The sequence below is a fragment of the Sebastes fasciatus genome, chromosome 6, assembly GCF_043250625.1.
Source record: "Sebastes fasciatus isolate fSebFas1 chromosome 6, fSebFas1.pri, whole genome shotgun sequence".
In the NCBI taxonomy this organism is placed as follows: Eukaryota; Metazoa; Chordata; class Actinopteri; order Perciformes; family Sebastidae; genus Sebastes; species Sebastes fasciatus.
Window position 1 is genome coordinate 1,385,544 of NC_133800.1, and position 26,203 is coordinate 1,411,746.

Here is a 26,203-nt window from a genome sequence, read left to right on the forward strand (position 1 = left end):
TTAGGTCTCTAGTTTGATCCATCCATCCTCTGAATGCTCTAGGTCTCTAGTTTGATCCATGCATCCATCCTCTGAATGCTCTAGGTCTCTAGTTTGATCCATCCATCCTCTGAATGCTCTAGGTGTCTAGTGTGATCCATCCATCCTCTGAATGCTCTAGGTTTCTAGTCTGATCCATCCATCCTCTGAATGCTCTAGGTCTCTAGTTTGATGTATCCATCCTCTGAATGCTCTAGGTCTCTAGTTTGATCCATCCATCCTCTGAATGCGCTAGGTCTCTAGTTTGATCCATCCATCCTCTGAATGCTCTAGGTCTCTAGTTTGATCCATCCATCCATCCTCTGAATGCTCTAGGTCTCTAGTTTGATCCATCCATCCTCTGAATGCTCTAGGTCTCTAGTTTGATCCATCCATCCATCCTCTGAATTCTCTAGGTCTGTAGTTTGATCCATCCATCCTCTGAATGCTCTAGATCTCTAGTTTGATCCATCCATCCATCCTCTGAATGCTCTAGGTCTCTAGTTTGATCCATCCATCCTCTGAATGCTCTAGGTCTCTAGTTTGATCCATCCATCCTCTGAATGCTCTGGGTCTCTAGTTTGATGCATCCATCCTCTGAATGCTCGAGGTCTCTAGTTTGATCCATCCATCCTCTGAATGCTCGAGGTATCTACTTTGATCCATCCAACCTCTGAATACTCTAGGTCTCTAGTTTGATCCAACAATCCTCTGAATACTCTGTCTCTAGTTTGATCCATCCATCCATCCTCTGAATGCTCTAGGTCTCTAGTTTGATCCATCCATCCTCTGAATGCTCTAGGTCTCTAGTTTGATCCATCCATCATCTGAATGCTCTAGGTCTCTAGTTTGATCCATACATCCATCCTCTGAATGCTCTCGGTCTCTAGTTTGATCCATACATCCATCCTCTGAATGCTCTAGGTCTCTAGTTTGATCCATCCATCCTCTGAATGCTCTAGGTCTCTAGTTTGATCCATCCATCCTCTGAATGCTCTAGGTCTCTAGTTTGATCCATCCATCATCTGAATGCTCTAGGTCTCTAGTTTGATGCATCCATCCCCTGAATGCTCTAGGTCTCTAGTTTGATCCATCCATCCTCTGAATGCTCTAGGTCTCTAGTTTGATCCATCCATCCTCTGAATGCTCTAGGTCTCTAGTTTGATCCATCCATCCTCTGAATGCTCTAGGTCTCTAGTTTGATCCATCCATCCTCTGAATGCTCTAGGTGTCTAGTTTGATCCATCCATCCTCTGAATGCTCTAGGTCTCTAGTTTGATCCATCCAACCTCTGAATGCTCTAGGTCTCTACTTTATGGCTGTAAAGTTTCATGAGGCTGTGATTATCCTAGAGGTCACCACAGGTCAATTTATATAGTGAGGTCAATGAAATGTCTCCTATGGGGACTAACATCATCACACATGAATACAGTTGGGCTCATTGGATCCACAAGAGTCTCAGCTTTACAGTGATACCCAATGTATGGAATTCAACACTGTTTAGGGACCCCAGTATACCTGAAATATTCAAACACACCATTTTAAGTTAGGACACAATAACACATTTATACTGCATGTGATTATCATAAAGTGGGCATGTCTGTAAAGGAGAGACTCGTGGGTACCCATAGAACCCATTTACATTCACTGATCTGCAGGTCAGAGGTCAAGGGACCCCTTTGAAAATGGACATGACAGTCTTTCGGAGTTTAGCCCAACTTTGAAGCGTTATTTAACCTCCTTACCAACAAGCATGACATGGTTACCGTTGGATTCCTGAGGTTTTCTAGTTTAATGTGATATCTGTAGCTTCAGTCTAGTTCCAGCCTCTGAATTGATCTCAGTTTTTAGTAACTGACATGAAGGTACAGTAGATTGTTAGGAGCTGACTGTTAACGCAGCATCCATCAGTGTGATTAGTGACGGCTGCTGCAGTACAGGGAGAGGAGGAGAGAGTTGGGGGGGTGGTGAGGATGAGGGAGAGGGTGGGAGCTTCCTCTCACTCTCTACAGTATGTGATCACCGCTCTGCTGCATTACTCTACAATAGCATGTTAGTGTAATGGTCCAGTCCCTCCCTCTCTCCTCTCAGTCTGCCTCCAGCTCTCTGCCCTGCCACAGCTCATCTCTCTCTCCCTAGCGAGGATGACAGCCCCCAGTCTGATGAACCAGCGAAGCTCTCATTCTGGCTGGTGGCTTCCCAGGGAGACCCCACATGAACGGGCTTACTGGACGACGAGCTGCCGCCGCGTCTGAGGAGCTGCGTGGACAAGCTGCCAGCTGTAGCCGTCTCTGAGTAAGTACTGTTTTACTATCAGAGATAAGGACGGGTGAGGGGGGTGAAACCAGCAGCTCTGGACTGCTACAGTCAGCATGTTGACTGATTGATTGACAGCTGAGAGGGTTCATAGAGTGATGAGAATGCTTCGCTGGGAGCAGCGAGCTCATGCAGCAGCTGTATCTTGTCTATCAGGAATGAGCTATTCTTGGTCACGACACTGAAATGCTGTGTCTTTGTTTGCTCGTCTCTCTCCATTGCTGTGCTTACTGTAGCTGATACACTCATACAGATGGATATCACCATCATAATGAGACCGCTGCATGCTGATAAATCTCTACCAACACTGAGGAAGTTCTGAGACAAAGTTTATCTGAATGTCTATTCTTTAGGGTTTTCAGTTGGTATGGTGCTGTAGTAGCTCAGTCCAGAAAAGAAAGCTGAAATGACAAAGTCAGAGTGAAAAAGTCTGACAGGATAAAGGCTGTGGTTGGAGGAAAGTATCTCTATGGTAACAGCAGGTTTAGCCGAGGGTGGAGGAGAGGTGAAGGAAGCTCGCTGCTTCGTTCTGGAGCCTATTCAGCTGGATCACGAATTACAGCACTGACAGGACAGAATATTAATGACCAAAGAGACATCGTGCTGGTCTATATAGTCTATATATTCCTATGCACACCAACCAGATGATGTGATTCAAGCTTAATGGGGAGCATGCTTTATAAGTTCATCATATACATGGTTAGTCACGTCTGGATCTGTTGGTGGAGGCACACCAGATAGACCAAAGAGAAACCACCACATCTGTCACTGCTAATGTGAGATCATGTGATGAAAGAGAGAGAGCTCTACTGCTCCATCTCCTCAAGTGTCATTTTCCCAGAAGCCTCCTTTAGAAGCCCACACTGATCCTCTTTGTCATCTGGATTTGTGATATAACTATGGACTGGATTTTTTCAAGTGCCCAGCGTGCTTTTATAAATTGTGATATTCTGGTTAATGCATCAGTGGCAGCAGTCAGGTGCAGCTCAGTGAAAACTAACATTGTTTTTAACCCCCCTGTTACAGTATGTAGGATGGTCGCCATGCATCAGAGATGTCACCGGAGAGTTGAGGGATAATAAAGGCTATCTGTGGCTTTAGTTAACCGGATTAACTCCTCTTCTATTGCAACACGTTCCACTTTTTTAACCATTTCAGGGTGGATTTTTCCTTTAATAGCTCATGCAACAAAATGCAGCTATTTCTGTCCTGATGAATCAACCATCAGGAGAAGAAACTCCTGTTGCAGCACCTTCAAGCCGCTAGTTAAACCTCTGTGTTTCTAACTACTCTAAAAGTCACTGTAAAACAGTCTATTAATGTGTATTTAAATGCAGTCAGACATTCACATGCATGATTTATGGTCCTATAATGCAGCTCTGTTGTAATATTAAGATCAGATTGATTTAGGGATCGGCCCAGGTTAATCTGGTAGTGGTAGCTCTGGTTGCTCTGGCATCTCTGGATCTCTGGGCCCAGGTTAATCTGGTGGTGGTAGCTCTGGTTGCTCTGGCAGCTCTGGTAGCTCTGGACCCAGGTTAATCTGGTGGTGGTAGTTTTGGTAGTTCTGGCAGCTCTGGTAGCTCTGGACCCAGGTTAATCTGGTGGTGGTAGTTTTGGTAGTTCTGGCAGCTCTGGCAGCTCTGGTAGCTCTGGACCCAGGTTAATCTGGTGGTGGTACTTTTGGTAGTTCTGGCAGCTCTGGTAGCTCTGGGCACAGGTTAATCTGGTGGTGGTTAGCAGGAAACCAAGGACTGAGGTATTATTAATTTATTGTTGTCATGACAATGAGAGGATGGGCTGACGGATGGAAGCTGGTAGAAGGACTGTGAGCTGATTTTCAGAGAAAATCGGTGCCACAACAATACTACAACAGGTGTGTGATTGAGTGCTGACTACAGCCCATACAGGAGCCCTGGTAGCTCTGGTAACTCTAGTAGCTGTGCTAGTTCTGGTAGCTCTGGTAGCTGTGGTTGCTCTGGTAGCTCTGGTAGCTGTGGTAGCTCCGGTTGCTCTGGTAGCTGTGGTAGCTCTGGTAACTGTGGTAGCTGTGGTAGTTCTGGTAGCTCTGGTAGCTGTGGTAGCTGTGGTTGCTCTGGTAACTCCGGTAGCTGCGGTAGCTCCAGTAGCTCTGTTAGTTCTGGTAGCTCTTGTAGTTCTGGTAGCGCTGGTTGCTCTGGTAGCTCTGGTAGCTCAGGTAACTCTGGTTACTGTGGTAGCTGTGGTTGATCTGGTTGATCTGGTTGCTCTGGTAGCTGTGGTAGCTTTGGTAGCTCTGGCAGCTCTAGTAACTCTGGCAGCTCTGGTAGCTCTGGTTGCTCTGGTCAGCCCTGGTATCTCTGGTAGCTCTGGTCAGCTCTGGTAGCTCAGGTAACTCTGGTTACTGTGGTAGCTCTGGTAGCTGTGGTTGATCTGGTTGCTCTGGTAGCTGTGGTAGCTTTGGTAGCTCTGGCAGCTCTGGTAACTCTGGTTACTGTGGTAGCTGTGGTTGATCTGGTTGATCTGGTTGCTCTGGTAGCTGTGGTAGCTTTGGTAGCTCTGGCAGCTCTAGTAACTCTGGCAGCTCTGGTAGCTCTGGTTGCTCTGGTCAGCCCTGGTATCTCTGGTAGCTCTGGTCAGCTCTGGTAGCTCAGGTAACTCTGGTTACTGTGGTAGCTCTGGTAGCTGTGGTTGATCTGGTTGCTCTGGTAGCTGTGGTAGCTTTGGTAGCTCTGGCAGCTCTGGTAACTCTGGCAGCTCTGGTATCTCTGGTTGCTCTGGTCAGCCCTGGTATCTCTGGTATCTCTGGTAGCTCTGGTCAGCTCTGGTATCTCTGGTAAATCTGGTTGCTCTCGTTGCTCTTGTAGCTGTGGTAGCTGTCTTAGCCCCCTTAGCTCTGGTAGCTCTGGTTGCTGTGGTAGCTCTTGTTACTATTTTTGCTCTAGTTGCTCTTGTAGCTGGGATAGCTCTGGTAGCTCTGGTTGCTCAAGAAGCTGTGGTAGCTCTGGCAGATCTGGTAGCTCTGGTTACTCTGGTAGCTCTGGTTGCTCTGGTAGCTGTGGTAGCTGTGGTAGCTCTGGTTGCTCTGGTCAGCCCTGGTATCTCTGGTAGCTCTGGTCAGCTCTGGTAGCTCTGGTTGCTCTGGTAGCTGTGGTAGCTCTGGTTGCTCTGGTCAGCCCTGGTATCTCTGGTAGCTCTGGTCAGCTCTGGTAGCTCTGGTAAATCTGTTTGCTCTCGTTGCTCTTGTAGCTGTGGTAGCTGTTGTAGCGCCCGTAGCTCTGGTAGCTCTAGTTGCTGTGGTAGCTCTGGTAGCTCTAGTTGCTGTGGTAGCTCTTGTTACTATTTTTGCTCTAGTTTCTCTTGTAGCTGGGGTAGCTCTGGTTGCTCAGGAAGCTGTGGTGTCTCTGCTTGCTCTGGTAGCTCTGGTAGTTGTGGTTGCTCTGGTACTGTAGCCCTGGTTGCTCTGGTAGCTCTGTTTACTCTGGTAGATCTGGTAGCTCTGGTTGCCCAGGTACAGTAGCTCTGGTTGCTCTGGTAGCTCTGCTTGCTCTGGTAGCTATGGTAGTTCTGGAAGCTCTGGTTGCTCTTGTAGCTCTGGTTGCTCTGGTATATCTGGTATATCTGGTAGCTCTGGTAGTTGTGGTAGTTATGGTAGCTCTGGTATCTGTGGTTGCTCTGGGAGCTCTGGCAGCTCTGGTAGCTCTGGTAGCTGTGATAGCTCTGATAGCTGTGGTTGCCCTGGTACAGTAGCTCTGGTTGCTCTGGTAGCTCTACTTGCTCTGATAGCTGTGGTAGTTCTGGGAGCTCTGGTTGCTCTGGTAGCTCTGGCAGCTCTGGTAGCTCTGGTTGCTCTGGTCAGCCCTGGTATCTCTGGTATCTCTGGTAGCTCTGGTCAGCTCTGGTATCTCTGGTAAATCTGGTTGCTCTCGTTGCTCTTGTAGCTGTGGTAGCTGTCGTAGCCCCCGTAACTCTGGTAGCTCTGGTTGCTGTGGTAGCGCTTGTTACTATTTTTGCTCTAGTTGTTCTTGTAGCTGGGATAGCTCTGGTAGCTCTGGTTGCTCAGGAAGCTGTGGTAGCTCTGGCAGCTCTGGTAGCTCTGGTTACTCTGGTAGCTCTGGTTGCCCTGGTAGCTGTGGTAGCTGTGGTAGCTCTGGTTGCTCTGGTCAGCCCTGGTATCTCTGGTAGCTCTGGTTGCTCAGGAAGCTGTGGTGTCTCTGCTTGCTCTGGTAGCTCTGGTAGTTGTGGTTGCTCTGGTACTGTAGCCCTGGTTGCTCTGGTAGCTCTGTTTACTCTGGTAGATCTGGTAGCTCTGGTTGCCCCGGTACAGTAGCTCTGGTTGCTCTGGTAGCTCTGCTTGCTCTGGTAGCTCTGGTAGTTCTGGAAGCTCTGGTTGCTCTTGTAGCTGTGGTAGCTGTGATAGCTCTGGTAGCTCTGGTAGCTCTGGTTGCCCTGGTACAGTAGCTCTGGTTGCTCTGGTAGCTCTGCTTGCTCTGGTAGCTATGGTAGTTCTGGAAGCTCTGGTTGCTCTTGTAGCTCTGGTTGCTCTGGTATAACTGGTATAACTGGTATATCTGGTAGATCTGGTAGGTCTGGTAGGTCTGGTAGCTGTAGTAGTTATGGTAGCTCTGGTATCTGTGGTTGCTCTGGTAGCTCTACTTGCTCTGATAGCTGTGGTAGTTCTGGGAGCTCTGGTTGCTCTGGTAGCTCTGGTACTCTGGTAGATCTGGTATATCTGGTAGATCTGGTAGCTCTGGTAGCTGTAGTAGTTATGGTAGCTCTGGTATCTGTGGTTGCTCTGGTAGCTCTGGCAGCTCTGGTAGCTCTGGTAGCTGTGGTAGCTGTGATAGCTCTGATAGCTGTGGTTGCCCTGGTACAGTAGCTCTGGTTGCTCTGGTAGCTCTACTTGCTCTGATAGCTGCAGTAGTTCTGGGAGCTCTGGTAGCTCTGGCAGCTGTGGTAGCTCTGGTTGCTCTGGTCAGCCCTGGTATCTCTGGTATATCTGGTAGCTCTGGTCAGCTCTGGTATCTCTGGTAAATCTGGTTGCTCTCGTTGCTCTTGTAGCTGTGGTAGCTGTCGTAGCCCCTGTAACTCTGGTTGCTGTGGTAGCTCTTGTTACTATTTTTGCTCTAGTTGTTCTTGTAGCTGGGATAGCTCTGGTAGCTCTGGTTGCTCAGGAAGCTATGGTAGCTCTGGCAGCTCTGGTAGCTCTGGTTACTCTGGTAGCTCTGGTTGCCCTGGTGGCTGTGGTAGCTGTGGTAGCTGTGGTAGCTCTGGTTGCTCTGGTCAGCCCTGGTATCTCTGGTAGCTCTGGTCAGCTCTGGTAGCTCTGGTAAATCTGTTTGCTCTCGTTGCTCTTGTAGCTGTGGTAGCTGTCGTAGCGCCCGTAGCTCTGGTAGCTCTAGTTGCTGTGGTAGCTCTGGTAGCTCTAGTTGCTGTGGTAGCTCTTGTTACTATTTTTGCTCTAGTTTCTCTTGTAGCTGGGGTAGCTCTGGTTGCTCAGGAAGCTGTGGTGTCTCTGCTTGCTCTGGTAGCTCTGGTAGTTGTGGTTGCTCTGGTACTGTAGCCCTGGTTGCTCTGGTAGCTCTGTTTACTCTGGTAGATCTGGTAGCTCTGGTTGCCCTGGTACAGTAGCTCTGGTTGCTCTGGTAGCTCTGCTTGCTCTGGTAGCTATGGTAGTTCTGGAAGCTCTGGTTGCTCTTGTAGCTCTGGTTGCTCTGGTATATCTGGTATATCTGGTAGCTCTGGTAGCTGTGGTAGTTATGGTAGCTCTGGTATCTGTGGTTGCTCTGGGAGCTCTTGCAGCTCTGGTAGCTCTGGTAGCTGTGATAGCTCTGATAGCTGTGGTTGCCCTGGTACAGTAGCTCTGGTTGCTCTGGTAGCTCTACTTGCTCTGATAGCTGTGGTAGTTCTGGGAGCTCTGGTTGCTCTGGTAGCTCTGGCAGCTCTGGTAGCTCTGGTTGCTCTGGTCAGCCCTGGTATCTCTGGTATCTCTGGTAGCTCTGGTCAGCTCTGGTATCTCTGGTAAATCTGGTTGCTCTCGTTGCTCTTGTAGCTGTGGTAGCTGTCGTAGCCCCCGTAACTCTGGTAGCTCTGGTTGCTGTGGTAGCGCTTGTTACTATTTTTGCTCTAGTTGTTCTTGTAGCTGGGATAGCTCTGGTAGCTCTGGTTGCTCAGGAAGCTGTGGTAGCTCTGGCAGCTCTGGTAGCTCTGGTTACTCTGGTAGCTCTGGTTGCCCTGGTAGCTGTGGTAGCTGTGGTAGCTCTGGTTGCTCTGGTAGCTGTGGTAGCTGTGATAGCTCTGATAGCTGTGGTTGCCCTGGTACAGTAGCTCTGGTTGCTCTGGTAGCTCTACTTGCTCTGATAGCTGCAGTAGTTCTGGGAGCTCTGGTAGCTCTGGCAGCTGTGGTAGCTCTGGTTGCTCTGGTCAGCCCTGGTATCTCTGGTATATCTGGTTGCTCTCGTTGCTCTTGTAGCTGTGGTAGCTGTCGTAGCCCCTGTAACTCTGGTTGCTGTGGTAGCTCTTGTTACTATTTTTGCTCTAGTTGTTCTTGTAGCTGGGATAGCTCTGGTAGCTCTGGTTGCTCAGGAAGCTATGGTAGCTCTGGCAGCTCTGGTAGCTCTGGTTACTCTGGTAGCTCTGGTTGCCCTGGTGGCTGTGGTAGCTGTGGTAGCTGTGGTAGCTCTGGTTGCTCTGGTCAGCCCTGGTATCTCTGGTAGCTCTGGTCAGCTCTGGTAGCTCTGGTAAATCTGTTTGCTCTCGTTGCTCTTGTAGCTGTGGTAGCTGTCGTAGCGCCCGTAGCTCTGGTAGCTCTAGTTGCTGTGGTAGCTCTGGTAGCTCTAGTTGCTGTGGTAGCTCTTGTTACTATTTTTGCTCTAGTTTCTCTTGTAGCTGGGGTAGCTCTGGTTGCTCAGGAAGCTGTGGTGTCTCTGCTTGCTCTGGTAGCTCTGGTAGTTGTGGTTGCTCTGGTACTGTAGCCCTGGTTGCTCTGGTAGCTCTGTTTACTCTGGTAGATCTGGTAGCTCTGGTTGCCCTGGTACAGTAGCTCTGGTTGCTCTGGTAGCTCTGCTTGCTCTGGTAGCTATGGTAGTTCTGGAAGCTCTGGTTGCTCTTGTAGCTCTGGTTGCTCTGGTATATCTGGTATATCTGGTAGCTCTGGTAGCTGTGGTAGTTATGGTAGCTCTGGTATCTGTGGTTGCTCTGGGAGCTCTTGCAGCTCTGGTAGCTCTGGTAGCTGTGATAGCTCTGATAGCTGTGGTTGCCCTGGTACAGTAGCTCTGGTTGCTCTGGTAGCTCTACTTGCTCTGATAGCTGTGGTAGTTCTGGGAGCTCTGGTTGCTCTGGTAGCTCTGGCAGCTCTGGTAGCTCTGGTTGCTCTGGTCAGCCCTGGTATCTCTGGTATCTCTGGTAGCTCTGGTCAGCTCTGGTATCTCTGGTAAATCTGGTTGCTCTCGTTGCTCTTGTAGCTGTGGTAGCTGTCGTAGCCCCCGTAACTCTGGTAGCTCTGGTTGCTGTGGTAGCGCTTGTTACTATTTTTGCTCTAGTTGTTCTTGTAGCTGGGATAGCTCTGGTAGCTCTGGTTGCTCAGGAAGCTGTGGTAGCTCTGGCAGCTCTGGTAGCTCTGGTTACTCTGGTAGCTCTGGTTGCCCTGGTAGCTGTGGTAGCTGTGGTAGCTCTGGTTGCTCTGGTCAGCCCTGGTATCTCTGGTAGCTCTGGTTGCTCAGGAAGCTGTGGTGTCTCTGCTTGCTCTGGTAGCTCTGGTAGTTGTGGTTGCTCTGGTACTGTAGCCCTGGTTGCTCTGGTAGCTCTGTTTACTCTGGTAGATCTGGTAGCTCTGGTTGCCCCGGTACAGTAGCTCTGGTTGCTCTGGTAGCTCTGCTTGCTCTGGTAGCTCTGGTAGTTCTGGAAGCTCTGGTTGCTCTTGTAGCTGTGGTAGCTGTGATAGCTCTGGTAGCTCTGGTAGCTCTGGTTGCCCTGGTACAGTAGCTCTGGTTGCTCTGGTAGCTCTGCTTGCTCTGGTAGCTATGGTAGTTCTGGAAGCTCTGGTTGCTCTTGTAGCTCTGGTTGCTCTGGTATAACTGGTATAACTGGTATATCTGGTAGATCTGGTAGGTCTGGTAGCTGTAGTAGTTATGGTAGCTCTGGTATCTGTGGTTGCTCTGGTAGCTCTGGCAGCTCTGGTAGCTCTGGTAGCTGTGATAGCTCTGATAGCTCTGGTTGCCCTGGTACAGTAGCTCTGGTTGCTCTGGTAGCTCTACTTGCTCTGATAGCTGTGGTAGTTCTGGGAGCTCTGGTTGCTCTGGTAGCTCTGGTACTCTGGTAGATCTGGTATATCTGGTAGATCTGGTAGCTCTGGTAGCTGTAGTAGTTATGGTAGCTCTGGTATCTGTGGTTGCTCTGGTAGCTCTGGTAGCTGTGGTAGCTGTGATAGCTCTGATAGCTGTGGTTGCCCTGGTACAGTAGCTCTGGTTGCTCTGGTAGCTCTACTTGCTCTGATAGCTGCAGTAGTTCTGGGAGCTCTGGTTGCTCTGGTAGCTCTGGCAGCTGTGGTAGCTCTGGTTGCTCTGGTCAGCCCTGGTATCTCTGGTATCTCTGGTAGCTCTGGTCAGCTCTGGTATCTCTGGTAAATCTGGTTGCTCTCGTTGCTCTTGTAGCTGTGGTAGCTGTCGTAGCCCCCGTAACTCTGGTTGCTGTGGTAGCTCTTGTTACTATTTTTGCTCTAGTTGTTCTTGTAGCTGGGATAGCTCTGGTAGCTCTGGTTGCTCAGGAAGCTGTGGTAGCTCTGGCAGCTCTGGTAGCTCTGGTTACTCTGGTAGCTCTGGTTGCCCTGGTAGCTGTGGTAGCTGTGGTAGCTCTGGTTGCTCTGGTCAGCCCTGGTATCTCTGGTAGCTCTGGTTGCTCAGGAAGCTGTGGTGTCTCTGCTTGCTCTGGTAGCTCTGGTAGTTGTGGTTGCTCTGGTACTGTAGCCCTGGTTGCTCTGGTAGCTCTGTTTACTCTGGTAGATCTGGTAGCTCTGGTTGCCCTGGTACAGTAGCTCTGGTTGCTCTGGTAGCTATGGTAGTTCTGGAAGCTCTGGTTGCTCTTGTAGCTGTGGTAGCTGTGATAGCTCTGGTAGCTCTGGTAGCTCTGGTTGCCCTGGTACAGTAGCTCTGGTTGCTCTGGTAGCTCTGCTTGCTCTGGTAGCTATGGTAGTTCTGGAAGCTCTGGTTGCTCTTGTAGCTCTGGTTGCTCTGGTTGCTCTGGTATAACTGGTAGATCTGGTAGCTCTGGTAGCTGTAGTAGTTATGGTAGCTCTGGTATCTGTGGTTGCTCTGGTAGCTCTGGCAGCTCTGGTAGCTCTGGTAGCTGTGGTAGCTGTGATAGCTCTGATAGCTCTGGTTGCCCTGGTACAGTAGCTCTGGTTGCTCTGGTAGCTCTACTTGCTCTGATAGCTGTGATAGTTCTGGGAGCTCTGGTTGCTCTGGTAGCTCTGGTAGCTCTGGTACTCTGGTAGATCTGGTAGCGCTGGTAGTTCTGGTAGGTCTGGTAGCTGTGGTAGTTCTGGTAGCTCTAGTATCCGTGGTTTCTCTGGTTGCTCTCGTAGTTCTGTTTGCTCTGGTAGCTGTGGTTACTCTGGTTGCACTGGTAGCTCTGTTAGCTGTGGTAGTTTTGGTAGCTCTGGTACAGTAGATATGATAGTTCTAGTTGCTCTGGTAGCTCTACTTGCTATTGTAGCTGTGGTAGTTCTGGAAGCTCTGGTTGCTCTGGTAGCTCTGGTACTTCTGGTAGATCTGGTAACCCTGGTAGCTCTGGTAGATCTGGTAGCTGTGATAGCTGTGGTAGCTGTGGTTTATCTGGTAGCTCTGGTAGGTCTGGTAGTTCGGGTAGATCTGGTTGCTTTGGTTGCTCTGGTACCTCTGGTTGCTGTGGTAGCTCTGGTAGCTGTGGTTGCTCTGGTCAGCCCTGGTATCTCTGGTAGATCTGGTCAGCTCTGGTAGCTCTGGTAGCTCTGGTAAATCTGGTTGCTCTCATTGCTCTTGTAGCTGTGGTAGCTGTCGTAGCGCCCTCAGCTCTGGTAGCTCTGGTTGCTGTGGTAGCTCTTGTTACTATTTTTGCTCTAGTTGCTCTTGTAGCTGGGGTAGCTCTGGTAGCTCTGGTTGCTCAGGAAGCTGTGGTGTCTCTGCTTGCTCTGGTAGCTCTGGTTACTCTGGTTGTTGTGGTTGCTCTGGTACTGTAGCCCTGGTTGCTCTGGTAGCTCTTTTTACTCTGGTAGATCTGGTAGCTCTGGTTGCTCTGGTTGCCCTGGTACAGTAGCTCTGGTTGCTCTGGTAGCTCTGCTTGCTCTGGTAGCTGTGGTAGTTCTGGAAGCTCTGGTTGCTCTTGTAGCTCTGATTGCTCTGGTAGATCTGGTAGATCTGGTATATCTGGTAGCTCTGGTAGTTCTGGTAGGTTTGGTAGCTGTGGTAGTTATGGTAGCTCTGGTATCTGTGGTTGCTCTGGTAGCTCTGGTAGCTCTGGATGCTCTGGCAGCTGTGGTAGTTGTGATAGCTCTGGTAGCTCTGGTAGCCCTGGTACAGTAGCTCTGGTTGCTCTGGTAGCTCTACTTGCTCTGGTAGCTGTGGTAGTTCTGGAAGCTCTGGTTGCTCTGGTAGCTGTGGTACTCTGGTAGATCTGGTAGCGCTGGTAGTTCTGGTAGTTCTGATATCTGTGGTTTCTCTGGTTGCTCTCGTAGTTCTGGTTACTCTGGTTGCACTGGTAGCTCTGTTAGCTGTGGTAGTTCTGGTAGCTCTTGTACAGTAGATCTGATAGTTCTAGTTGCTCTGGTAACTCTACTTGCTCTAGTAGCTCTGGTACAGTGGCTTTGGTATCTCTGGTAGCTGTGGTAGCTCTGGTACAGTAGCTGTGGTAGCTCTGGTTAAGTAGCTGTGGTAGCTCTGGTAGCTCTGGTACAGTAGCTGTGGTAGCTCTGGTATAGTAGCTCTGGTAGGGTAGCTCTGGTAACTCTGGTACAGTAGCTGTGGTAGCTCTGGTTAAGTAGCTGTGGTAGCTCTGGTAGCTCTGGTACATTAGCTCTGGAACAGTAGCTCTTGTAGCTCTGGTACAGTAGCTGTGGTAGCTGTGGTACAGTAGCTCTGGTACAGTAGCTCTTGTAACTCTGGAACAGTAGCTGTGGTAGCTCTGGTAGCTCTGGTACAGTAGCTGTGGTAGCTCTGGTACAGTAGCTCTGGTAGGGTAGCTCTTGTAGCTCTGGTACAGTAGCTGTGGTAGCTGTGGTACAGTAGCTCTGGTACAGTAGCTCTTGTAGCTCTGGAACAGTAGCTGTGGTAGCTCTGGTTACGTAGCTGTGGTAGCTCTGGTAGCTCTGGTACATTAGCTCTGGAACAGTAGCTCTTGTAGCTCTGGTACAGTAGCTGTGGTAGCTGTGGTACAGTAGCTCTGGTACAGTAGCTCTGGTAGCTCTGGTACAGTAGCTGTGGTAGCTGTGGTAGTTCTGGTAGATCTGGTTAGCTTTGGTCAGTCTGTAGACTGAATGTAGAGCAACACTGTGACTCGTCCTCCGCTTCAACCACTGTGACTCACAGAGCAGCACACATTATTCAACCCATGAAGAGGAAGAGCTGCTGGTCTGAGCTTGGAGCCAGCGTTCCTTTGAGTGTTCGTGTTGATGAGCTCATAAACAAACTGTAGTTGTGAGTGCAGATACTCTGATTATGTTGCTTTCCTAACAAACGTATGATCATCAGTCAACGTTCGGTTCAATAACAAGAATATGTAAATATTGTGCAACACAGAGAGACCAGCTCAGTGGTCTCTCCTGTCTCTTCTGTACCTGTAATGAGTTGTTGAAAGTATAGTTGTTAGTAATTGCTTTCAGAGAGCTGATTATTGCAGAGGAGGGGCCCGGCTGTACAGTCTGTTAGCTCAGCTCATTATGGGCAGTCAGCTAGCACTGAGTCTGAGAGGAAGACAGCCAGATCTTAGTCCCATCTGTGCCTCCTGCTAGGACGGCAGCCTGTAACCAGCAGCTTTACCACTGGCTTGCTGCTGTAGACCTCCACACTGTTAACACGTATACAACACTAAAGCATGCAGCGTTGTTGGTGTCTCAGCACATATAGAAGGGTTGGAGCTCTGAGAGCCACCAGGAGACATGAACCAGGGACATAAAATGGTTCCTCCAACCAGCTTGCCTCCTGGTTTCAGAGCAACACACAGGAACTACTGATGTGGTGGCTTACAGGCTGCAGGTTTCTGGAGAAAGATTACCTCAGCTAACACTTTGTTATCATCACTCATGATGAGCCACCTGCTCCTGCATCATGTCATGCTGATGAAACTGGGATAACAGCAGTATTGTGAGGCACCTTCTGTGTGTCACTGAACAGCTCAGCCCTCACATGACCCTCCGTGCACCATGATTACATCACTCTGTTTCTGATATTAACCAGAATCATCTCCAGAGACTCCTGATATCTGCTGTTCATCTGCAGCGTCTGCTCAGCGTTGTGTTCTGACACAGATGTGATGGTTCTGTCCTGCTGCTCACAGACAGGATACACAGTAGAGCCCAGTCAAAAACACCGAAATAAACTGTATAACAACAGACTTTATAAATGACAACCAGTAATAAGAGCTAGAATCCTCCTGCTGGTGGAGCCTGAGTTGAGTGTGTTACTGTAGGGAGGAGGAGTGGGAGGTGAGCCTCTGCTTTTAATAGACCTCCTCCCTCCGTCGCTCCTTCTCCTGCCTGCCTCCTGATCACAAAAGCTGCCAAATATATCCAGCGGTGGTAAAAGAGGCTGTTGTGTGAACACACACAGCCTATTTATAGTCTCTGCTAAGCTAGAATATGGTCAGCGCAGTATGTTTCTCCTAAGAACAACACATATCTATCTATCTATCTATCTATCTATCTATCTATCTATCTATCTATCTATCTATCTATCTATCTATCCATCCATCCATCCATCTATCCATCCATCTATCCATCCATCTTTCCATCTATCAATCTATCCATCCATCCATCCATCAATACATCCATCAATACATCTATCTATCTATCTATCTATCTATCTATCTATCTATCTATCTATCTATCTATCTATCTATCTATCTATCTATCTATCTATCTATCTATCTATCTATCTATCCATCCATCCATCCATCCATCCATCCATCCATCTATCTATAGATCTATCTATCTGTGTGTGCACATCTCCCTCTCATGGAGTACAAATGGTAGAAGTACTCAGTCCTTCACTGCTAAATGTTTCTGTTGGTATTAGAGCATATATTACTAAACTGGGGAAAAAAGCTTGGAAACTTGTGTTTGTTTGATTATTTCTCTGTTGTTACAATGCTAATGGTCATTGTATTTTACATGGTTGGAAAGCCTGTTTATTTACCTTCACAATGATGTCCAACTTGTAAGGATCATGCATTTATGGGATGAGCAGCACAACTGATTATGTGGGTAGCGCCCAAGAAAAATGTTCCAAAATGCTCTGCCAATGGTAAAGAGTGTATTCTCATAAGGCTACCAGGAAGCCTTCAATGACTGCCCTTCACCGTCAGGCCCGTTTGCGCTGGCGTCGGCAACACAGACAATGGAACCTGAACATGTGGGGGAATTTCATGTTCAGTGATGAGTCCAGGTTCTGTCTGCCAAAGTTGGATGGCAGGGTCAAAATATGGAGATGACGTGGAGAACGCTATGCTGATTGTTGCACCGATGGAGTAACAGCTTTCTAGTGGGGGCAGTGTCATGGTTTGGGGGGGCATCTCCCTCACTGGCAAAACAAGGCTTGTCATCATTGAAGGCCATCTCAATGCAGTGAGATATCAAGATGAGATTCTGCAGCCAGTGGCGATCCCATATCTCCGCAATCTGGGACCTAACTTCATCCTCCAAGATGACAACGCTCGCCCCCACAGAGCCAGGGTTATCACAGACTACCTCCACAATGTGAGAGTAGAGAGAATGGAACGGCCTGCCAAGGTTCCACACCTCAACCCAATTCAACACTTGTGGGATCAGCTTGGACATGCTGTACGTGTTAGAGTGACCAACACAACCACGCTGGCTGACCTGCAACGAATCCTGGTTGAGGAATGGAACGCCATCCCACAGCAACGTGTGACCAGGTTGGTGACCAGCATGAGGAGGAGGTGCCAGGCTGTTGTGGCTGCGTATGGATCTTCCACCACTACTGAGGCTCCTGACGGTGTATTAAATGAATAAAGTATAAAATAGCCAATATGTCTTGTTTGTTCCTTGTTACTGATAGAGAGTTCAATCATCCAATCCTCCAAACAACTCAAAACAAGAGTCAATACCAACAGGAGAATACACTGTTTACCATTGACAGAGCATTGAGCATGTTTGATTAGGTGTTATTAGTAATGATTGATTGATTCCTGTGACCTGGATGTTCCTGGTTTACCTGTTTGATAGGTAATCATTTGGATTGAGGAAGTCTATAGCATGCATCAGCGACACATGTTGTCAGGTTCATTATTCGAACTGACAGAGTGACAGAGTCTAATGTATGATAATAAGAGGAAAGTGTTTTAGCAGAAGAGCATTGAGACAGCCCTTGGGTTGTTTGCCATCATGTTTCTCTCTCTTCATCCTCTCTCTTCCCTATCTCCTCTCCTCTCCTCTCCTCTCCTCTACTCCAGATTAGTGAGTCCACATCCTTCAGCTCTCTACATCAGACAGTCTCCTGTGGAAAAGCTTCATTACAAACAGCAAAAAGCAGCCAGCCGGCCACATGTCACAGGTATTACTCTTCCCATGGTAAGAGTTCAAGCAGCCCTCTGTCTGTCAGTTTGCCTCCATGCTGTAGCTCAGCTGGACTCTCTGTGTGTGTGTGTATGTGTTTATGTGTCGTACTATTCCACCTCACTCTCTGACTAGTTGCGAAAATGGAGCCGTCCATGGATCTGTTCAGTTTTACCTTCTGGTGTGTGATTGAGCACAAAACAACATGGTGTAAAATTAGAAGTGAAAGTACAACGACTGCAGATAAATATATACTAATAAAAGAGTATTAACATGATTTTGACCATGCAGTGGACAAACTGTGGAGAGCGAGGTTTAATCTGAATGTTGGAACACTTCACATTAAAAACAACAACTTCACATTGTTTGTGACTCAACACATCAGTGATGCATTCGACATCCTGGTGTTACGCTGTTCTGGAGAGCATCAGATCTCTTTATTCTTCTCCCTCCACGTTTACCTTTTTACAACAATACCTGTTGTTTCTATCGGTGATACAAAAAGAACAAATAATGACCTTCATCAGTAGAGTAGAGTTGATTTTACAGTTGGATGTGGTAAAGACGATGTTTTGGTGGATCTGCTCTACTGGCTGGTTGGTGGGATTCAAACATGACGTGTTGACTATATTTATTTAGACATGTAATCAGGATGTGGTTCAGTACGTCCCACCCAGCAGCGTGCTGTGGTGTTAGCTGAACCACTTCACCTCCTCCATCCCACCATAAACACACACATTTAGATCCAACAAGCACAAACTCTGCTCATAAACTCAGAAAAAAAAGTTTGGAAATTAGTGTTTGGGTGATTATTTCTCTGTTGTTACAATGCTAATGGTCATTGTATTTTACATGGTTGGAAAGCCTGTTTATTTACCTCTACAATGATATCCAACTTGTAAGGATCATGCATTTGTGGGATGAGCAGCACAGCTGCAGTGGGGAGCGCCCAAGAAAATTTTTCCAATATTCTCTGCCAACAGAGTATTCTCCTGTTGGTATTGACTCTTGTTTTGAGGTGTTTGGTGGATTGGATGATTGAACTCTCTATCAGTAACAAGGAACAAACAAGACATATTGGCTATTTTACACTTTATTCATTTAATCCGACGTCAGGAGCCTCAGTAGCGGTGGACGATCCATACGCAGCCACAACAGCCTAGCACCTCCTCCTCATGCTGGTCACCAACCTGGTCACACGTTGCTGTGGGATGGCGTTCCATTCCTCAACCAGGATTCGTTGCAGGTCAGCCAGTGTGGTTGTGTTGGTCTCTCTAACACGTACAGCACGCCCAAGCTGATCCCACAAGTGTTGAATTGGGTTGAGGTCTGGACTCTTGGCAGGCCGTTCCATTCTCTCTACTCCCACATTGTGGAGGTAGTCTGTGATAACCCTGGCTCTGTGGGGGCGAGTGTTGTCATCTTGGAGGATGAAGTTAGGTCCCAGATTGTGGAGATATGGGATCGCCACTTACTGCAGAATTTCATCCCGATATCTCACTGCATTGAGATGGCCTTCAATGATTACAAGCCTTGTTTTGCCAGTGAGGGAGATGCCCCCCCACACCATGACACTGCCCCCACCAAAAGCTGTTACTCCATCGGGGCAAAAGTCAGCATAGCAGGAGAATACAGTGTTTAGCATGTGGCAGAATTTTGGCAAATTTTACTTGGCAGCCCCACATAATCAGCTGTGCAGCTCATCCCACAAATGCATGATCCTTACAAGTTGGACATCATTGTGAAGGTAAATTAACAGGCTTTCCAACCATGTAAAATACAATGACCATTTGCATTATAACAACAGAGAAATAATCCACCAAACACAAATTTCCAAACTTTTTTTTTTCAAGTTTATTGTTGTAAGATTTCAGCTGGGTATTTAAAAGGTAACCTGCTGGTGGGAAGTGAATCTGTCTGATGCCATAACGTCACCTCCATGAGCTCAGAATGATGACGATGCTGTAGAATCACTGGCCTGTTGCAGTGCAAAAATCTGCAAGCATTAAATATGAACTGAGTTAGAGTATACAGTAATAAGTGTTTGTTCCTATAATCCATTAACCTACTGTATGCTACTGTCAGACCACTGTACAACATCTGGCTCTTCAATGTGCTGGAGATGGGAACTCTTTTTGAAAAGTGATTGTTAGCACTGATGTTGGACTCCAGTAGGATGTTAGCATTGCTGTTAGTGTCTTGTTGTAAGCATGTGTGTGGATACTGACTGTGTGTTAGTGCTTTCATACACTGAGTGCTGCTGTGGCGGTGCTGCCAGCCCTGCTGGTTGTCTGCTTTCCAAATGCTCCTCAGGCCCTGTAATGCTGTAATGACACATCTAACTGTATCATCAATTGCTACCATTGACATGTGCCACCAAACAAGTGCAGGCTTGTACACTTGCACACACACACACACACACACACACACACACACACACACACACACACACACACACACACACACACACACACACACACACACACACACACACACACACACACACACACACACACACACACACACACACACACACACACACACACACACACACACACACACACACACACACACACACACACACACACATTACCAGTGTATTGTTACTAATATTGTTGTTCATATTTGAGTTAGCCAGGCAGCTTCACTGTGATGCTCTGTATATCTCCTCCTATCGATGGGCCCTGACATTCATAAAATGGCACCAAAGTGTGAGAGAAACGTGAGGTCCATGCTCTGCTCCTGTTTCCAGGTTGAACAGGAGATCTCACTTGTCCAGAGAAAGATGTCTGACCTGGAGTCGGTGCTGCAGCAGAAGGATATAGAGCTGAAGGCCTCAGAGACCCAGAGGACCATCCTGGAACAGGACCTTGCCACCTACGTCACAGAATGCACTGTGAGTCGCTATGAGTGGAGCTAGACGGTGGACACACACAGGGACTGTTTTCACATGTCTGTGTGCACAATTAGTGATTAGGATTTTGTATTTAGCTTGAACAGACTGAAAATAATGTCTGTCTTGGTTTCAGAGTCTGAAGCGCAGTTTGGAGCAGGCTCGTATGGAGGTGTCACAGGAGGACGACAAAGCTCTGCAGCTCCTCCATGACATCCGGGAGCAGAGCAACAAGCTCCAAGAGATCAAGGAGCAGGTAGGACGCCATCTTGGCTGTCATCATATACACTAAACTGACTCCTAGTAATGTGGGCTAACATTACAATCACTGATGCAACTCTTGAAGCAGGTTGTTGTGGACAGAAAAGAAGTGAAATGATCTGTCTAAGGTGGCAGAACACTTCCTGTTTTAGCTCAGTGTTTCTGAGCAGTGATGGGAAACTGTGCTGCAATGCATCAGTCAGACATGTCAACAGAATGATCTCTGAAAAGAGAAGCAGGTTAAAAGTATAATTTTCATGGTGTCAGTGGGATGGAGCAGCTGGTGGGATCCAGCGCTCTCTGTATGGATGTTCACTAAGGCCTTTCAATGTAGAACCCTGTTGATGGAAATGTTTTTTAATCCTTGAACCTTTTTACAATAGTAGAATGATGCAGTTTATCTACAGTGTGAAGATGTTCAGTGTTTTAGGAGTGAATTCACTTAATAATCAATGAATGAATAAACTCATTTAAAGTTGATTTGTTTATTAGCAGGTGAAGGCACCAGACTCAGTTAATTATAGAGTGAATCCAGAGTCTGCTGGGTCAGCTCAGTGAATCTCTCTGGAACAGACAAGCTTTACTGTACACGCAGCCCTTCATTACTGACATCACATGTGATCAGTGTGTGTGTGTGTGTGTGAGAATTAAGCCGCTACTGACAGATAGAGAGCATGAACAATCCTCCTCCTCCTGGCATCGTGCACCATTTCTTTGTGTTGAGAAAGGTAAAAGAGAAGCAACCTGTTTTTCTCAGCCTACACTAGAGCTGCTGGTTACCAAGCACTGAATACATTGTGCAGTGGTTGCCATGGTGATGAGAGCCATATACCTACGAGTGTTGAGAGCACTGATGCAGTGGGCAGGCTGTCGTGATGAGGTGCTGGGGCCTCGGCTCATACACAGCATTACTGGAATGAGTGATTAGTGTGTTAGAGGAAGACAACTTCTTATTTGCGAGGAAGTCATGAAAATCTGTAGGTCTGTCCCCAATATCATTTATTGGGCTTCGAAGCTTCGGTGAGAAATAACTGAAGGTATTTGAAACTTCGCGGTGCTTCGTGGTGCTTCGCGGTGCTTCGCGGTGCAGCGCGGCGTGTTCTTCTGTCTGTCTGTCTGTCTCCATCTCCCCCGTTTCAGTGCCAAACAGCCATATCCATCTGAGAATAACCAATAACAATTAATATTGAATATGAATAACGAAGAATGTTGTGGGATTATTCCTTATTTCATGGGGTATTTGGGGATTTATACATTTTTTAAATATTATTATTACATACTTATATATAAAAAATTAAAAGAAATTTAAAAACAAAGCATTCAAATACTGATTTGAAGGTTGAATACCATGGCAACGGTCGAAGCTTCGTAGCATTCGGGTCTGCTTTTAAAAATCTGCATTTAATATCATATACTGTGCATACTCTTACCCGCATCAGTAAAGCTGTGTTGTAGTTACAGGATGCATTAAATTTATAGCTGTCAAAGCTGGGTCAAAAAGCCGGCCTACATCCCACCGCCGGCCGGACCTGTCTCCTCTGTGGCTGCGTGTCTTTGCTGTCTAAATGGGGATAATACCGGGTCACACTTTGGGACAGTCTCTCCTCGAAGGCTTTCATGGTGTTGCTCTCGATTGTGCATGTGAAGTGACGGAAATGGAAAAATGAAAACAGAGAGTTTGACAGAGAAAGTCAAATCCTGTCTACTCTGTCACCTCCACACAACTGGCCAGCTGCTGCAGGACTGTTAGACTGTCTGTTTTAGAAAGCTACAGAAATAGTTGATGTAGAGCAGAGCTCGATGAGCTGAGTGACACTTTACAGCTTCACAGAGCTACTAACTAACTAACTAACTAACTAGAGACTTTGTGGCTGCTAGGTCGACATTTGTGGCGTGCATTAAAAGTGACGACTCAGTCTGTGTCTCCTGTCCAGGGGTTGTCCAAATAAAGGTCCAGATTTGTCTTCAGACACAAGTTAAAGCTGAACCCTTTCAGGGGAATATTCATAAGACCCCCCACCCCCCTTCAAACTGGTTCATCTGAGCACCTCATAACTGGATGTGAATAACTGGGGGGAGTTCCCAAAGCAACCCCTCTATGGATAGATTAGGATTAAAAGAAAGAGTATAGTGTGTATTTTCACATTGATGGGGATAGTTTGCTGCTGGCTCTGTGTTCCCATTGGTGCCTCTCAGCAGGGTATTTATTTACGCCGGCTAAATCCAGCATTTCATCTTGAAAAGCATCTGTCTCCCACGCTCTGTCACATGACTGCAGTGTTTATCGTTCTCATGCAGAAAGCTCACAGTGTTGGATCAACAAACAGGAGAGATTCATTTCCAAAGAAAAAGCAAATTAAGACCTGCAAAGAGTCACTTTCACCAACTGAAACCACTGTTTCTGTCCTGGTGGTGTGTTGAAGTCAGTCTATTTGTGTAATGTGTACGTATGTGTGCACAAACAAGTGCACTGGACCTAAAGAAAAATAAATCACGTTTACAGTTAAACTTGGACAGGTGGACAGGTGGACAGATGGAAAGATGGACAGGTGGACAGTGGAAAGATGTACAGGCCTGCACTGCTTTTTAAAGTTGTATTAGTCGACCTAAATGAATGCAGACAGAAGAGTTCTCTTTTGAACAAACAACGTGTTGGAGACATTTAGAAGACCGATCATGCATTATTTACGGCCATGTCTGCTTGCCGTTCTCAGAGCTACACAATTAATCGAATATTAATCACGATAACGATTTGGGCTTCCCACAGTCAATTAACATGATTGGCTACGTACGATATTGACGTTTAAAACGCTCCGCTCATAGAAAACTCAATCAGCAGCCGATCGAAGCTGGACGGTTTTCAGCAATCTCATATTCATATATCAGTTTTTTGCTGGTCACACACACGTGCAGCCGCCACACGATAGTTTTACGTCAGCACACAGCAGGAAAGTTGGTAACGTCACACATAAAATGTCGTCGGTGTGGAAGTTCTTCAGCGTGAGTGAAGAAAACAAAGCTGCAATTTGTAAGTCCGAAATCAGCTTTGGAGGAACAACCTTAAAACATCTGGAACAACTAACTCAATCGGACACGTCCCATGATGCCGCTCAGAGCAATCACAGCGACCGGCTCGTCTGCCGACAGCACAGAGCTGTAGAGCTCCGTTAACGGAAGTTACATTATGGTGTGTTCAAGCCCTACTCAGTAAAAACGAACATTGGGCAGTTGGGTAATGGTAATGTATAACCCTTAATCATGATGCGATCAAATGTAAGCTTGAAGTATAGAAACTAGAATAAATCCAGTTGTTTGTGTAGGAGATGCTTTCACATAAATATGAAATAGATATTACATAGGGAATTATGACCTGTTTAACTTAACTAATAAGAAAAACTAATTTTAATCAAAGCAAATATTTAAAGGGACTATTTGTAAATTTCAGAATGTCTTGTTAACAGCGACACCTGTGGCCGTTAAGTCAACGAAAGTCAGCGTCGGGCTCATGCTTGCTCGCTCTAAATAGACATGAAGGAGCATCGCTCAAAACAGTGAGGCGACACACGTCAGCTAAAAGCACAATATCACTCTATATTTCAGCTGCTTGGCAGTAATGTTAGCTGACCAGACGAAGGTCTCTCCATGAATCAATGCTGATCCTAGTGTTGGCTTTTCCCGCTTCAGCCTCCCGGGCTGAGGCAGGAAAAGCGGGTCGGTGCCGGGGCTGAAGCAGGAAGATAAACGTTATCGCTTCCCGACTGCGCCCGCAGGGAGACAGCGGCACCCGGTCGGAGACGATACCGTTTCTCTTTGCGGAGCCCCGTCACTTCACAAGACACGGAAAACCTCTGTTGGTCTGGAGGAGCTGCAGCAGTTATTTCTGCACAAACGTCCACTGTACATTCACTAGATATTCTCAGAGCTACTAACTCTTCTGCAGTGTGTAGTGAGCGCGCATGCACGTCTAGAGGTGGAGCGAGACAGCAAGAACGCGCGCGGTTTGTGAGTGAAGGCAAGCAGGCAGAGGAGCAGTGACTCCGGCCACATGCGAGCGCGCATATGTGAGCGCGCATGGGATCCCGACCCGGTAGATTTATACGCTTAAAAAGTTACAAACAGTCCCTTTAAAGAAAAATACGATAATTTATTTCCTAATCATTTGAATTGTGTCTTTTTATGTAAATAACCACTATAGATGACAATAACAAAGTAAAAGGAGAACATTTAGAGATTTTGACGGTTGGAATGAAGCACAACATGAAAGTGAAAGCAGCGCTCTGTTTATTTAAATGTGAAATTCCCTAAAATCTTTGAATAATCGTTATCTCAATATTGATCAAAATAATCGTGATTATCATTTTGTCCATAATGGTGCAGCCCTAACCATCCTCTTGACTGTTGTTACGGCATCTCTACTATTCTTGGGGCATTACCGCCATCAGCTGTTCGTTAAACCCCACCACCCCCCTTAAAGTGAGAGTTCAGGTGTGTATAAGTGGGGTTGTATGAGCTACTTCTCTAGCAGGTGTATTACCTACAGTAGATGATGGTCGCCGTGCTCCCAGCATCGGAGTGATGTGGGCGGGGACGGCAGAAAAACATATTATAGCCTCCTAAAAGAAAGGCTCGCCTCAACAGAATCTATATCCGTTTAAGTGTACGCTATATTTACAATATTTTCACCACTTTATCTCGTCGTCAGACAGAACTTTCCTGAAAGTGAAACTTATCTCTGCTCTCTCCAGCCAGCAGGCTCAGATAACGGAAACAGTTCAGATACGTTTCACTTTCAGTTCAGAAACTATTCTCTACATGATATAGTGCTAAAACACAGAGGCTGAAGCCCAGAGAAGAAAGGTCGTACCAGGAGATCCAGTAGCTCTCAACCTGCTGTTGATCAGTGAGGTCGGCCATAGACACACCGCTACTGTCATACCCTCACCTGACCCACACGGGTCAGCTCCCATACATACATATGGAAGTCCACCATCGGCCATACTGTCCGACCTTGAGACATCAAAAATAGGGAGGAGTTCTAAACCATAGCGAGGGTCTGGAGGGGGTCTATCCCCCACAGACTTTGTTTCCTGCATTCTGGTGGCTGCAGGTCACTGCAACAGCATTCTTGTTAAATAGACCTACTTTTAATTTGACTTCTAATTCTGAGGAAAGCAAACAGAATAGTTCTCTCCTCTGGTGTGAACTTGTGTGAATCTCTGGTATAAACTAATATTCATCAGTTTTTATTTATTTCTGCTCCTACTTGAGTATTTCTTTCTCTTAGTTCTCTCCATTCTCTCTCCGTCTCTCACTGAAGCTCCTTTCAGACACAACGAGACAACGCCACCACTGACCTCTGACCTCTGACCTCTGAAACACCTTATTTCCAGCAGGTTGCGCCACGCTGGTTTTTTACTGCGTCGAACAAAGCCTAACTTGGGCGCTGCAAGCTGTGATGTGACGGTGAGGAAATGTTCCCAACGGTTAATAAACTTGTGACATCACCGGTGTTACCGATTACACCGGACATTTTACAAGAAAAAGATGACGGTCAACATGTGCAGCGCGCTGACTCTGATCTTTACCGTCGGGTGGCGGTGTGTCTGGCCTCTCCGGTCCAGCTTTCACTGCCGGGCCGCACTGGCGATTCTTAGGCATCCTTAAGATGCATTCACTTTCAGATTGTAGCGTCCGTCGTCCGACCATCTATTGATAACACTGCACTGATACACCTAAATTATCTAAATGGGTTTTATTTCTGTAAAAACAGCAGAACGACGGTGGGACGGCGGGTACGTAATGTAATCGTGTGTGTCCGACCACTGTGTAACACCGGTAACACCGACTACCATGACAAGCCTACTGCACACTGTGATGTGTCGCGAGCAGCTCATGGATGAATGAAGAGAACTGGATCCAGCGTTGGAGGCGGGGCCCCGTTCAATCCTATGAGAGTTGCTCAGTGGAGCATGAAG

The 26,203-nt window shown here is 47.2% G+C and overlaps 1 protein-coding gene across 1 annotated transcript in view; it reads left to right on the forward strand.

Annotated features, from left to right (window-relative positions):
- Positions 1-1,996: 1,996 nt before the first annotated feature.
- The window catches only part of citb (citron rho-interacting serine/threonine kinase b), a 76,426-nt gene continuing 52,219 nt past the window's right edge, over positions 1,997-26,203 (forward strand). Inside the window, exons 1-4 of the mRNA XM_074637080.1 lie at positions 1,997-2,313; positions 16,972-17,072; positions 19,827-19,970; positions 20,104-20,223. Of these exons, the coding sequence (XP_074493181.1) occupies positions 17,064-17,072; positions 19,827-19,970; positions 20,104-20,223 (273 nt within the window). The 5' untranslated portion in view covers positions 1,997-2,313; positions 16,972-17,063. The remainder of the gene's footprint in view (positions 2,314-16,971; positions 17,073-19,826; positions 19,971-20,103; positions 20,224-26,203) is intronic.